At 52.9% G+C, this 14,478-nt stretch overlaps 1 protein-coding gene across 1 annotated transcript; it reads left to right on the top strand.

Annotated features, from left to right (window-relative positions):
• The first annotated feature begins 10,071 nt into the window (after positions 1-10,071).
• LOC128732011 (uncharacterized) lies at positions 10,072-13,335 on the top strand. Its single transcript, XM_053825173.1, has 7 exons — positions 10,072-10,126; positions 12,089-12,106; positions 12,356-12,433; positions 12,514-12,695; positions 12,770-12,968; positions 13,035-13,141; positions 13,213-13,335. Exons 1-7 carry the CDS (start codon positions 10,072-10,074, stop codon positions 13,333-13,335), a joined length of 762 nt encoding a protein of 253 aa, XP_053681148.1.
• The last annotated feature ends 1,143 nt before the right edge of the window (positions 13,336-14,478 follow it).

The following is a 14,478-nucleotide window of genomic DNA, read 5'->3' on the forward strand; positions in this document are numbered from 1 at the left end:
CGGCGTTGGGAAGCGTGTATTTGGATGTTTGAGAACCGAAGTAAGTTTTGAGTCTGATGAACCTGGTCTTGAGTGAGCAGTCGCTAGGACACAGTTATCCGAAGTGAAAATTTCAGCTTCAATCAATTTTAATGCGTTTTGAATTTAATTTGAATGCGAATTCTTTTCCCTAATGTATAATATCTGTTGAATAAAAATGAATATTTTTGTAAATAAATATATATATTTGTGTTTTCTTTCTTTACCGTATCATTCAAATCCCACATGGGTTGTTTTTCCGAAAGAATGGTCCGAAAGATACAACTCCGTTACGATAATATTTACTTAAAAATAAAAATTGGGTGATTTTGTACATAAACTTTACCTAATTCGGTACAAAAGGATCATGATTTGTGGAATCTACCCTTCCCAGAATATCGAACGCTCATTTCTATCCCCGAAAAGGATGCAAAAATGACCCAAACCATTTAACTCGCTCCACAACCACACAATTTACTCTTACATTGTTGGTCCCTTTGAGGTGTAATTTTTAACATTTACCCTCTAAAACTCCAGTAAAATCATGTATCAACCCTTAATCCACCAATACCTTTCAAACCACCGCACTCGTCGCCGTCCATTCAGTATTTTATCACCCCAAAAGAAGAAACCAAATTTTTTCTCCACCTGGTGCAGAAAGAAAGAAACGCTTCGTGGCGCTGCCGCTCATCGGGAAGATTTTCGACGCCAAATTTTGCTATCGAAAACCGGCGTATATTACCAGGGGAACATGCTTCGAAGAGGTTGCTACTCGCCTGCTACCGTATTGCACATGTTGCACAGCTAGTGGTCTCGCTCCCACGTATTTGCAAAGTTCGATACGTATTCCTTTTACCGTTATCGTTATCGTCAATCCATATCGCCACTCTTTCCCGCGCGTGCTTATCTGCATGCTATCTCTCCGCCGTCGATCGCTTATTGCATGAGGCGCACAGTGGGATCGTCGTGGCTATAAACCATGAGCTTATATTCGGGCAAACATAATTTGTTTGCAAATGTTAGTTTAATTTTCAGCATAAAACAAAGATGAAATCAGTTTGGGATAAATGTACGTGACATAAATTAATGTTTTACATAGCATTGAGCATATTTGCTGTACGTAAATCGTTGACTTTGAAGTAAAGAATAAAACGATGGCCGGTCAGTATGTTTTGCTCCATAGTGCAGTGATGATCGTTTAGTCCAATCACGTCGCTCGTTCATAATAAGAGAAAACAGCATCGTTCTAAATGTTTTGCTCCCGGTTAAGTCTCTCACACCCATGCGACATCCGCCATATCGAAAGTAATCGTTTCTTCCCGAATATACACTCCTTCTTTCTGTTGTGCGAAAATAATTACCCTTTACAAATAAGTCGCCATTAGTGCAACCACAGTAACAATGGCGGCTTGAACAGGCATATTTCATTCCTTTGACATTAGTTTCGAATAGATAAAAGTAAAAAACTGTAGGTTTGGAATGGATCAGCAATATATGAACGATTAATATATTATGCCAACAATTCTTCCATCCCATATCTCATTCTATATCCAGTACTTTGATCGACTATTTCTGCAGATGCACTAACAATAGAAATGCATCCTGCATCTTGCATCCAATCCCGCGTGCTAGTACAAGCTAGTGTGCAAGCTTGAACTTCAACGTCTCGTCAACGATACTTGCACGCAAAGCTTGCACGCAGGAAAACTTCTTCAGCGCTAGAGCGCGCTTTCACGGAGCTTTCTCTTCAAGCTGCTCATTTCGGCACAAACAGCTCCTTTTCGATGTAACACAACGACGTAAGCTTCACCAATGCACTCCACCTCGGAAAAAGGGCTTTTCCCAGCGCGCAAGCTCACACCGGCAGCACTGGACACGCGGTCAGGCTTTTCCGAGAAACCACAGGGATGCTGGGTGTGCAGCATCTCTCGACGAGACTTGCGTGTCCTTCCCGCGTGCATCTTACGCTCTCGCTCGCATGTGTGCGCGTCTCTCTCGCACGCTCTCGATCTCATGCTCTCACGAGAAGAAAGCGGAAAATCCACGCTCCACGCTCTCGGGGCGGAAAAGCACGAGCCCCATTTCCAGTTCAGTCACCACGGTCGACTAAGGACGTGCGCTTGCTAGCGTGTGCTTTCCCTCGGTTCTTTTCCACGGTGTGCGCTCCACGGTGTGCGGTTCTGTGTGTTAGCAGGCAAAGGTCGGTGCATGCGTCTGCAGCCTCGAAGGGCCACTTCCAAGGGTCACTTGCCCTCCAGCTCACAAAACCATCCACTCCCCCTCGATACGGTCGGGACGAACCTTCGTTCCGAGGGGCTTGTAGCCCTTTGTGCGGAGCCACTCCTGCGTTCGTCTGCTTTCTTTGTGATTCGCATGCGAAAATGCGAGACCCTTTTGCCCAACCCTACTCCTTAGCCGCCGAATCCTTCGCCGAGGTTGCGAAATCCGACTCGGACGGGCGAGCGGGCGCTTCCTTTTGCGGCCGCTGACTCTCTCACACACTCGCACGCACGCACGCACACACGCTCGCGTTGGGCGGTGTGTGCTTTCTTCGCAGCATCCCTTGCACGTTGTGAAGGCCGCCCTAGCAACGCCTGGCCCCCAGCGCAAAAGGGAAGCCGAAGGACGAAGAACGCTGGCGTGCGTGCGTGTGCGTGTGTGTGTGTGTACTGCCCTTGCCGTGGGAAACGTGGTCTCGCCGTGCCGTGCTTTACATAACCAGCCATAACCGTTCTCCGTTCTTCATCCTTTTTCCGGTCTTAACCAGCCCCCAGCAGCAATTTGGCTCCTTCTCGCGGTTCTCGCAGTGGCTCTCTCCACCCGGCCCTTTCCAGCGCCGTCTTGACACCACCCCATCGCAGGCTTTTCCGGCCACGAGTGCGATCCATTTGGCCCGTTCCGTGACCGCCCCAGGCGCGCGACTGTGCAGATTGTGCGTTTGTGCTTGTGTCTGTGAGTGTGTGCTTGTGTACTTGTGTGCGTACGGGTGCCAACGAGCTAGTACGCGCGTGAAGAAGGGCATCTCCCCACCCGACTGCCACCCCTCAGCCCGACCCCGACGAGAGAGATCATCCCGGTCGCGGAAAAAGGATCCGCACGGGAAAAGGAAACCGAAGCACGAGAGCGACGAGTGTACGAGTGAGAGAGCGTCGCGAAAAGTGCCCGCGCGCGCGAGAGAGAGAGAGAGAGAACGAGAGTGAGAGAGTGAGGGAGAAAGAGTGAGCGAGAGGCACCACACCGCAACCCCCCATCCAGAGGGCAACACCCCTCTTCCTGAGCCGATCGTACCCGCCGACGAGCGAACCGTGCGAAGACATTTGACAAGCGCCTCCACCATAATGATTAGTAAGTCTCAGTGGCCGCTGCGCGTGACTTTCCCATCTCTCCAGTGTGCATACGTGCGTGCGCGCGCGCGTGTGTGTGTGTGTGTCTGGCTGACCGGTGTGTGTCCTCGCACCACCGTGGGTCCATCCATTCGGCTCGTCCTGCTAACTATGTGTTATTCGTTAACTTTTTTTTTGTTTCCACTCTCCTCGAGTCATCTCCGTTGTGATCTGCATCCTTTGGTTGTGCTTTTTTTTTGGCTTCCATTTTTTCTCGTTCAGTTCCTCCTTCCATCTCACCTTCGTCATCCCACTTCGTCATCGGGTTGGGATTTGTTTCACCCTCGCCGAGGCCCTTCACTGGGTTGGGAGCAATTGCACGCGACTCGCACCCTTTTCGTCGAGGACCAAACGTCAAGGATCAACGCGTGGCGTGCATTTACGAGCACGGTGGTTCGCACCTGAGGGCCCTTATTGTTTTACGGCCTTACAAGGTAGTGGGCGGGAGAGAAAAAAAAAAAGCCCCACATAGGAGCCTAATGAAGACGGCGCTGATGGCGATGATCCCGGGGAAAAATCCCACCGGGAAAGCGTGTCGAGCGTGAGAGCAAAAAAGCACCAACCAAACACACACACACACACACACATACAACTGCCAAGGACTCGCAGCTTCGTGGGGCGCCATTTTTTTCCCCTTTTTTGGTCCCCCTGTTTTGGGGGTCTCCTTTCCGCGATGGGTGATTGCTGCCAGCCGGTTTCGGTGGCCAAATTTAGCGAAAGAAAAGCCGGAAAAATCTCACCCCTCCAATCCGAACCCGGTCTTCAGTTCGTCGGCAGTCGGTGTCGGATTGGAGACCATTTGGATGGAAATGAATGCATGAATGTGAACGGTGTGTTCCGCGCCACCGACGTCCTTTTTCCAGCGAAAACCGAACCCCGAGAGCCTGACAAAGGGAAACCTGGCCCGAATTTGTACGCTACACACACCCACACAGCCACACACACGCACACGCATATTGGGTGGGAGGGCTTTCATTCAATTTATCCACAGTGCCGATGCTCATCGTCGGGCTTTGCGATATCTTTGGCTGATCAAAATTCACTCCCCTTTCTGATTCGCTGGCGCTGTTGCGCGTTTCTTTGGCTCGTTTTCTTTTTTTACCTACTTCCAAACCCTCTTACCCCTTCCCAGAGGTGGGTGGATAAAAGGAAAGGCACACGAGTTCTCCAGGAAGCCCGGTGACCGACGGAGTAGAGCCTTCCTGGCTGAGCTACGGCGCTTCTCGTGCGTCAAACTCGCCGTATCGCTCCGTTCAGGCGCTTACTTCATCTGTCATCTGATTAGGGCGCACTTCCGCCACCCCTTTTGGCGCACAAAGCGGTAACGAAGTTATTACCCAGCACCATGGTGACGAGCCTGCGGTCGCCAAGCCGCTACGGAGCGAACTTTCAGGCAGCCATCAAACTGACACTTCCGCTTGCGGTCCAGTTGGCGGTGGAAAATCGCGCGCAAAAAAAACGAACGGTCCCCATTCCGGTTGCCATGGAAATCGGGTGTGGGGATGTCCACTCCAAAACTGTTGCTCGCAGCAAGCCCTTCGACGCTTCTGGACGCGTTCCAGAGCGGCCACACGATGGTGCAACAGCGTACGCTTCCATTTCGTTCGGCCACCGGCATTTTAAGCGATTTCCCATAGCGCTTCAATTATTTCGTTTTTCCCGCCACCCGGCGCCTCCACTTTGGGGTGGGCTTTTCGCCTGAATTGGCTATCGATTTTTCCAGCGCCCTTCGGTACCACCCCATCGCCCGGAAAAGCCACCACCCGCTGGGCCACCATTAAGCTGTCATCCTGCCAGGTGGGGCGAGTGAAGGTGGCACTGAAACGTGTTCATAATTTTCACACCTTGCCGTTTTTCATCACCCGGCGGTCGCTTTTCTCCGGCTCACTCTCTCTCTCTCTCTCTCTCTCTCTCACGTACGTTTTTTCGCTCTCTCTCTCACTCTCTCTCGCTTGGTCGCTTTCTCGCTCGCTCGCTCGCTCGCTCGTCCTGAAGCCGCGAAGGCAGATGCAGATGCGGTACGCGCAGTCCTCGCTAGGGGGCGCTGGGAATCGCTTTTCCGTTTCGCGCTTTGGTTCCTCCCCGTCCGGCGGTTCCGTAATTAGCCGGAAATGAGGTTATCATTTCCCTGTCACAATGGAAAGCGATCGAGAATGCGAGTGCGAGCGAAACGAAACGCGTTCTTCGTCCTTCCTCGTCGTCCTTCACTCCAACAGCGGGGCCAAAGTCTGCATTCGGCACGCTCACCCCAGGGATGGCCCTTTCGCAAGGAGCAAGGACTACTGCCAACCCCCCAGCCCTCTCTCTCTTCCCCATTTTCCTACGGTTCGATGCGCCCGCGAGAGTAATGAGCCGTGCCTTTTTGGGGCCGATTTTCGGATGTGACACAGGATAACGAATATTAAAAGGATCGAATATTACATAACCCACACGCCGGCACCATCAATCCCGGCCCTTTTCGCGGCGCGTGATGCCGGAAGGCCATCGTTATGGTGTGCTGGTTTACGCTTGGGGGCGAGTTGGGACGGTGTTTTACGGGTACAAGCTTTTATGGATCACTCTTCATACGCTCTTCCAGCCCACCGACGTCCCAACGGTCGACCGCACTTTTCCGATGCCCTTCCAGTCAATAAACCCCACCGGGTTCCGGCCTGTCCGGGCGTAACGTGTCTACACACACACAGACGGGCACTCTGCCACAGTTAGGGCCACTATCACGAGCCCATTTTTCCCATCCTGGTCCTGGTCGGCCGGCGCGGATATTAAAAGCCTCCAGAGCCCGTAAAGAGTTTGACGAGTGACCGAGCAGTAAATCGCGCCGGACCGCCCCCAGGACGAGAAGTGGAACATAATCAAAACATGTACGGACTCATGCACATCCTTTAAGGGCGTCACATTCCTCCCGGGCGCAAGAGCCCATCGGTTGGCTTAGCAGGAGGCAATAAATGCCACCGTCCGTGCCGGACAGGACAGGCAATAAAAGGGGCCTTTCCGTTTTCCCCGTCCGTTTGCTGCTGCCTCTGTTTGATCTCGAGCACGTGTGTGTGTGTGTGCAGGGTGGTTCGAATGTTATGTCTTGCTTTCTATTTTTACACTCTCGACGCTTTCCACAGGCCTTTCCCAAGGCGGAAGCGATTGTCGAGTCGAGCTGCGCACGATGCACCTTCCGGTGGAAAGCTCCTTCGGAAAAAGCACCCTCCCCCCCTAGGCGGCAAGGTGCGAGATTTAATTAATTTAATCCGCTTTCCGTGCGCGTTTCAACCAGCCAGCATTGCGGATTCCACCGTCGTTCGGATCCGGTGAAACGGAATAATTACGAGCTACCGCGAAGGCCGCCGGTTCGTGCCGCCGCTCAAGGACGGCGTTATCGGGCCGCGACACGCCCGGCACGTCGGCGTGCATTATTACGTGAGCCACAGGATGGCGGCCAGTCCGCGCGTGACGCCACGATGCGATAATTCTTTAATCACGCTGGAAGCTGCAGTCCAGCAGTGCGCGAGGGCCTGGGCGTGCCGTATCGCGCTGGTGAGGGAATTTATGAAATATTGACACCTGTCACACATGCCCGCATAAGTGGGGGTGGGGTAGAGAGATGATAGGAGGAAGGAGAAGCGGGAAGTGGAAGGTTATGCTCCCAATATGCCGACGACAAGGACACACAGCCTTCTGCCAGAGAGCCTTGTTTTCCATCAGCGTTTCGTGTGTGTGTGTTTTTTTTTGCTTCTCTTCCCCATATTGTTTGTCGTCGTGTTCCTTTTTTTTTTTAATATCCTGACACTTCACTCACACGGTGGCTGGTGTCCTGCGAGTGCCATCGTCGCTGTCCGTTTTGCTACGGGTACACCAGCAAAAGGACTCGACAGCAGCCCGCCACGGAACAGAACAGACACGGACGGTCAGACAAACGAGCGAAGTGCGCGTCATTCATGGGGCGCTTTTCTCTTCGCACTGGGACGAAATGTACATCCTTTCCTAATTGGCGAGCCTAACGGTGGCTCGCTGGTTGCCATCGTACCGTGCCACAGCATGGCGCACACAAAAAGCCTGACGGGCCGGCACAATAATACGAGAAATGATGAAGTGAAGCGAGGGAAAACTGGGTGGTCTCATTCCACCCACGGCTCGGTTGGGTCGGGAAAATGCCGTTGGAAAAAGCGAATGCCGACGAAGCACACGACACGTTGGATTGCAAAGGAGTGGAGAGGGGTGGGGGGGGGGTTAAGGGGGTGGTAGAAGAAAAAATCCCAAACAAGAAATAATGCACCCACCGGTTCCGTCAACCACCATGCGCCTCCATTAACCCGCCCAAGGACCTTCCCACGGGTAGCCGGGGGTTGAAAAATCGCGATGCCACCCCTGCTGCGCTGGTGTCTCGCCCCTTCCCTCACACCAAGCACCGGGTCGCGTAAGAGCATCGGGAAGGCCATCGCCAGACCCTCGGCAAGGATTCAAGAAATGGCTGTCAATGGCATTTGTTGGCCGTTTAGTTGCCGCTTTGTTTTATTTGTCGTGCTTTCCCGCTGCTTCGGAGAGTGGCTCCCGTTGGTTCGCGGTTTTCCATCTTTCTCTCGTTCTCTCTCTCTCTCGCTCTTTGTCTCGTTTCCATCCGGCTTCGTCGGAATTCGTTCGCTTTCCTCGCCGTCACGCTGCGACGGCACTCGGAAAGCATCATTTCGTTCAATTCTTCATCGGACTTTTCCATCTGCCAGCTCCCATCACCACCGGGTGTGTGCTTGAGTGCAAGGGAATTCGTTCGTCTGCGAGTCGGTGCTTCCCCGGTTGACATTCCAGACAGCCCATTTCCACAGCTCGGGGCGCCTCGGTCGGGTTTTCCATGGCCCTCCCCTTCAGATGACAGATCGATCGAGCGAGCTGTCAGATTAGTTTCAACTTGGATCAGAGTTTTGGAGAACTCAGGCCCGTTCCGAGGACCGATGAAATTCGGCAATGTGGAAAATAACGAACCGCACCGGCCTGGGAAAGCATCACGTGAGCATCACGGCGCATTGAAAAGCTGTTCTGAATTTTCCAATGCGTTTGCTAGACTTTCCGGTGAACGTGACTCGAAAGCGTGGCTCAAGCGAGCTGAGATGCTTTCGTGAAGGAGAGCGAAAAAGAGAGACAAAAAATGGCCGCTACATGGGGTTCCTGCGAAAGGGTGGCCCAATCGGGTGGCATAATCTCAACGGGTGGCCGCACTCGCGCAAAGCCACTATTTATAAATACACGTTCTTGTTGCGCGCCCATTATGACTTAAGGGTACTTTCGCCCTACTCCTGGCAAAATTGTTCCGTGGTTTTTGTGGCCAACCACTCCTGCTCCCACTTTTGTTTCCACTTAGCCTAAAGGCAAACCCTTCCCTGACCCATCGTTCCCCGAGCGTAACCCGCTTATTGATCGAAACAAGTGGGCATCAAATCAAGTGGAAGTGGTTCGTCCTGATGCCGGTATGGCATCCTGTAGGGATGTGAGACGGGGTGGGGCGGGCTTGAGGGTATCCAAAGGGTCGACAGCTGGGCCGGGCAGTTCCCCGGGTGTCGGTTATTAGTGTTAGTGTTAATATTATTGTTTTCCAAGCGCTCTAGCGCATTAGAGGCTACTTAGCCCGTGGAAAAGCGTCCCGGAAAAGCGTCCCGGTTGCATCGGGGTGAGGGACGCTTCCGTGGAAAAGCTCACCCAAATAGTGTACGTGTGTGTGTGTGTGATTGTGTGAGTGTGTGTTTGTTTGTTCAAAGTTTGTGCTAGCGGTTTTATCGTTTCCTGATTGGGCGCTAGTAAAGGGGCATAGGTTGTCTGTAGTCGTTACTAGCATAAACATGCAGAACGTCGATAGATAGTTACTAGCAGGTCGATAGATAGGATTTATAATTAGAATTTTCATCCCCAGTTCTACAGAACGGCCGTTCCACCTTTTGAAGGAATTAGCTTGCGTTCGAAGGACTCGAGTAGCTTGAGTTGAAGTAGTGGACACCCACGGTGTAAACCGGTGTAGCCACCTGGGGGCGACTTGTTGATGTGCTTAGAAACACCGGCACTGGCGTGCATTAGTGGTAGAGAGCCCATACTTTCCCGATAGTTTCCGTAGCTTCATGATCATTTCCTCGCTTTCCAACGATTTCCACAGCTCGGCGCCATGTTGCCTCAATCATTCCCACAGCCCTGTTGCACGCTTCCGATTACCACCGCCAGGGGTCGCATGCAGCCAATAATAGTGTTCCGTTTTTTTTTCTCTTCCCACACCCACCCACCCACTCCTCCACCCTCCACCCTACGTATCATTACAGGCATCTGGTACAACAATGAGTCTAACCTAGATTGGGTCCGCAAAGCCAACCGATAGTATAGAACATACCCTAATAAAGGGTTCGGCCGGAAACTACGTCATCCGAGGAAAGTCAGCAAACAGCCGCCACCGCCGCCGCCGCCGCCGCCTCCGTTGCCTTGTCCGCAACCCACATCCTCTAGACCCTCGCCGCAGCAACAGCAGCAGCAGCAGCAGCAGCCATCAGCATCCGCCTCGCATTCCAGCACAGCATCGCAACAGCTCCCTCGCCGGCATCACCACCAACCCCCACCCCAACCGTCCACCTCTTCCACCCTCGCGTGCGGTGAACCGCGAACCAGTCGACGAAACTCGGGCCAACAACAGCGCGACGAGCTGGCGGCCAGAATGGGCAAGCACGACATGAAGCGCGGCATTTCCCAGCGATCCTCGGATGCCGGCGGTGAGTGACCTCGTCCTTACAGGTCCAGCTACGGTACCTTCCCGGGGCTCTCACTCAACACCGAAACACGCGCTACTTGGGTGGTTTTTTATCGAGTTTTTCTTTCTTTTCTTCCCACCGTGGTTGGCGTCGTTTGCGCTTTTCGGTTGGTTTGGCTCTTGGCAAACTCCACACACACACGCACACACACACACACGCGCGCGCATACAATGACACAATCTTACACACATACACACTCGTGCACCTCCTTCTGGTTTAGGTCGAACTCAATCCGGAGCATCCTTGACGTTGGGTTTGCTTCTGTTAGCGCTGACCTCGGGCGTTCGTGGAGTCCTGCCGCCCGATGGAGACGCCTGTCTCGAGTGTTTCCTGTTGGTGGAGGAGAGTGAACGACCATACGAACTGACGGTGGAGGCTTCCAACGAACACGGGCTGACAGATCGTGGTCCCACTGAGGTTTCGGTGTCATTGACCCAACCTGGCCCAAATGCGACCTCCTGCCAATGGACACACGAAGGTCCTTTAGCCGGCGACCTGTACGCCTTATACGATGAAGAACTCGAACGCAAGTGCATGCACACGGGAGACGGCTTCTCACCAGGACCGGCAGAAGAGGACGCACTCGAGCGCACGTACTACTGCTTCGATCCATCCACCCTGCTGGCTCTCTGCCGACTACGCAAGGAGACGGAACTGCGTCGTCTCGAGCGACTCGCAAGCCCTCGCAGACCCAGACGTGACTTCCACCCGACCGGTTGCAGCCTAAATAATCTGCTTTCGACCCACCGAAAGGTGTACGAGTTTGGGCTCGAGCATGCCGGACTAAAGCCACCCTCGCAGATCGTGCTCAGCACCATCTTCCTCGTGACGGACGTGCTGTCGGAGTTCTACAACCGGCGTATCGCTGCTAACGCGAATGGGCTGTTCTACGAGAGCACAAGTCGTCCGGCGGGTTCTGATCCGGGCAAGGGCAACCCACCCATTGAGGTGATCCTGCTGCAGACGATCAAGCATCAGATCCTGCATAAGCTGGGTCTACGCGAGAGGCCACGACTCACGAAGCACCTCAACAGTGAGCACGTGTTCGAGGCGTTCGATCGTATCTACGGCAACAAAATCAGCGGTGTTGGCAGCAGTTACGCCGAGGAGCACTACTACCGGCGCTATCTCACCACGAACCTGTCCGCCGACCTGTCCGGGGATTTTGTGGATGCGTTCTTCCGAGGTCCTGACGCGGCTCCCACCGATCGTGCTCACGTAGCAGGTTCTGGTGCGGGATCAGTACCCCATGCGGCTGCTACTTCCGGTTCCGGCTCGGGAGGCGTCCAGCACACCGGACGGGCTCGCACGAAGGGGAAGGAGAGCGGTGGGCCCGGTGGAGACCGGAACAATCTCTTCGCCGGCACCAAGATCCTGTCGTACGCGGAAAAAGGTGAACCCGAGTCGCACCTGTTGCGGCTGACTTCCATAAAGTGATATGGGCTGGAATGGCGCGTTGTTGTCCCTTCTACAAGTGAACTGTGCCGTCACGCAAATGCCATTTACATGCGCCCTCTAGCGGAGGGATTGTGCACGTTTCATACGGGGTTAGGGATTTAGTTCTCTTCTTCCAGCGGTCTCTTTCTGTCTGTCTCTTTCCTACAGAGTACACTAGCGGCAGAGTACACTACCAACAACTCACACACGATCCCTTCGTTCTTCCCGACCCGATCTCTATCTCTCACACACTGCGCTAACAACTGACACACACCAGAACCACCACCATCACTACCGACACTGTAAGTTGTGCCATTAGCGTTATTGTTTCGTAGAGGATCGTTTTTCTGCCTTTTCTGTAGTGGTTTTAGTCACCTCGCAGCCGTGCGAGATACTCGAATGCAACAGACACACATACACACGAACCTGCGCGAAGGATGCAGTGACGGAATCCTTACTGACGTGTCTGCCTGTTTTTCGTTTCAGAATCCCCCAAGCATTACGGTAAGTGTTGCAGCAGAGCTCTGTGGAGTCGAGTAGCGCCAGATCCTGGCAATAGAATAGCGTAAAGGATCCCATTTGGTAGGTTAGGTTTTAGTGTCACCTAGCGCGAGGTTTGGTTTGATTGCACGTTAGCGCGATTTACTAGCGCCCTTCTAGGGGTGATTTATTTTTCAAGTTCAAAGTAGGGTAGCGTAGCGGCACGATCGATAGCAAAGTATACATTTCCATTTATTAACCGTCGTTCGCTAGCTTCGACAAATTTAGTTGGCAAATTTACACAGAGCGTCCGGCGAATAGTGCAGGACGTGAAGGATGAAGGATCGCCAAGTGAGTATGACGAGACCCTCTTGTGGGTGGGGTTTTTAGGTGATCACCACCTAATCGCGTTTCCCTCTGCCGACTCGCAGGTGGTATGAGCCGCGAGGAGCTGATCGAGACGAACGAACGGCTTCGTGCGGTCCGGATCCGACTGGAGGAATCGTACGACACCGCCAAGAAGGCACTCGTCAACCTGATGAACAAGTACGGTGACTCCAAGAGCCAGCGCAACATCTTCAACCGCTATCCGATGCTAAAGCTCATGATCAAGGTAAACAGCGCCTCAAAAATTGCTCATAGAGACTGAGACCGAGTGTCGTGATTCATTCTTCTCCCTTTCGGCAGGATGTCATCCGACTGGAGACGCAGTACTGGACGTTAGTCGAGATCCCGAAGCAGGAGAAACTGGAAACGGTACCGGCATTCGTGCTGCGGGCCTGCAGCATCATGGAGAAGTCGCAGAAGTCCGGCGAGGGAGTCAAAACGTCCGCCAAGTTGGCTGAGGAGGCGGCTGAAAGGCGCGAACGGATGGAACGACTCGAAAGTAAGCAAAATGGGGCACAATATTTTAGGGATTTCTAAGACTTACGTCCGAACATCTCGTTCGCAGCCATGACGACGGCTCAGATCGAGCAGGAGAACACGCAGATGATCAACGATCTGTACCGCTTGCTCAAAAAGTACACCGGGCTGAGGAACCTGATCCGGGAGCTGAAGGTAACAGGGTCGTAGGAATGCAACGTGGGTGCCTGAGCTGAGCTGACGCGATTCTTTCCATTGTTTCTCAGTCTGAGTACGGCAACTCCAAGATCTACCCCATCTTCCCACGGTACACGATGCTGAAGGACATGATCAAGGACATCATGCACGATCCGGACTACATGGAGGTCTGCCACGAGGTGGATAACTGAAATCACCAGAAATAAAACCCGCCAATCATCGAACCGAACCGTCTGGAAAGACCGTCAGTGCGATGAAGGGCGAGTTTTATGGGCTACTCTTCCGTTTTGCGCAGTATCTATTTCGAGTTTTTGCGAGTTTTTGCGTTTGCTCCTGCACTCCACCGAGCCTGTCCGAGGGCGGCACGTGGACACCGCGTCAGGAATCGAGATTGGTGACTACTTTCGCGACGAGTGACGAGTGCAAAACCCCAGCATATCAGTACATCCGCCTGCTCGGGAGGATGTTCGCGGCGGTTGCAGTGCTTTTTATTCGATTCGACGGTTCCAGGATCCGATCCTCGGGCTTGGTAGCGGCGAAGGCAGGTGGAAACAATCAGGTGGGAGGCTGTACCTGAGCGGAAGGACACTACGCGTGTCCTTTTGCTCGGGCCAACCTTCCACCAACCCGAGGATGGTGCTTCCCGACGTTTTCCTGACGCCACCCGCCACGGGATGCAACTTTCTCAACCGTCCTTTCGCATACCGATAGTTTACGAAGGCTAGAGCCGTCAGCGCCAGCGTGGCGTGTGCTTGTTACATTCATTGTTTTGCGTGGCTTACGAAGCTTGAAGCGAGTTTGTTTCGAAAGATCGAAAAGGAATGTGTTCTTCTTGCCCCTAGCCGGCACGAGGCTGAGCACGGGGGAGAAGAAGCTCACAAAGGTTATTAGAATGCGAGAAAACAAAAAAAAGGATAACAAACAAAACATTGATGAAATGACCCACCTATCTCTACACGAACAAAGTATTCAATGCAACAACAAATCGAGAGCATAAGAAGGAAGAAAAAAAAGACACAACTATTTTTGCACAGATAGTATTTACACGTTCAATCGATTCGGTTCCGTTTCGCTCCTTTTGATCTCACTAGACATACACACATCACACACCGATCACGGGCTACACACAATCACGATCCTCCCGCGGTGGGGGACCCAGACAAGTACACGTACACGCGTAGGGCGCACACAAACACGAGGCGACTAGTTTTGGAACCAAGCAACAACAAAAAAATTCCACATACAAACGGAAGCACTACATTAGTAAACCTCTTACGAAAGCAAAAGACCAATTCAATAATACAAATTCACAAGCGACCAGCGAGGAGCGAGAA

Source organism: Anopheles nili, chromosome 2 (genome assembly GCF_943737925.1).
Source record: "Anopheles nili chromosome 2, idAnoNiliSN_F5_01, whole genome shotgun sequence".
Taxonomy (NCBI): Eukaryota; Metazoa; Arthropoda; class Insecta; order Diptera; family Culicidae; genus Anopheles; species Anopheles nili.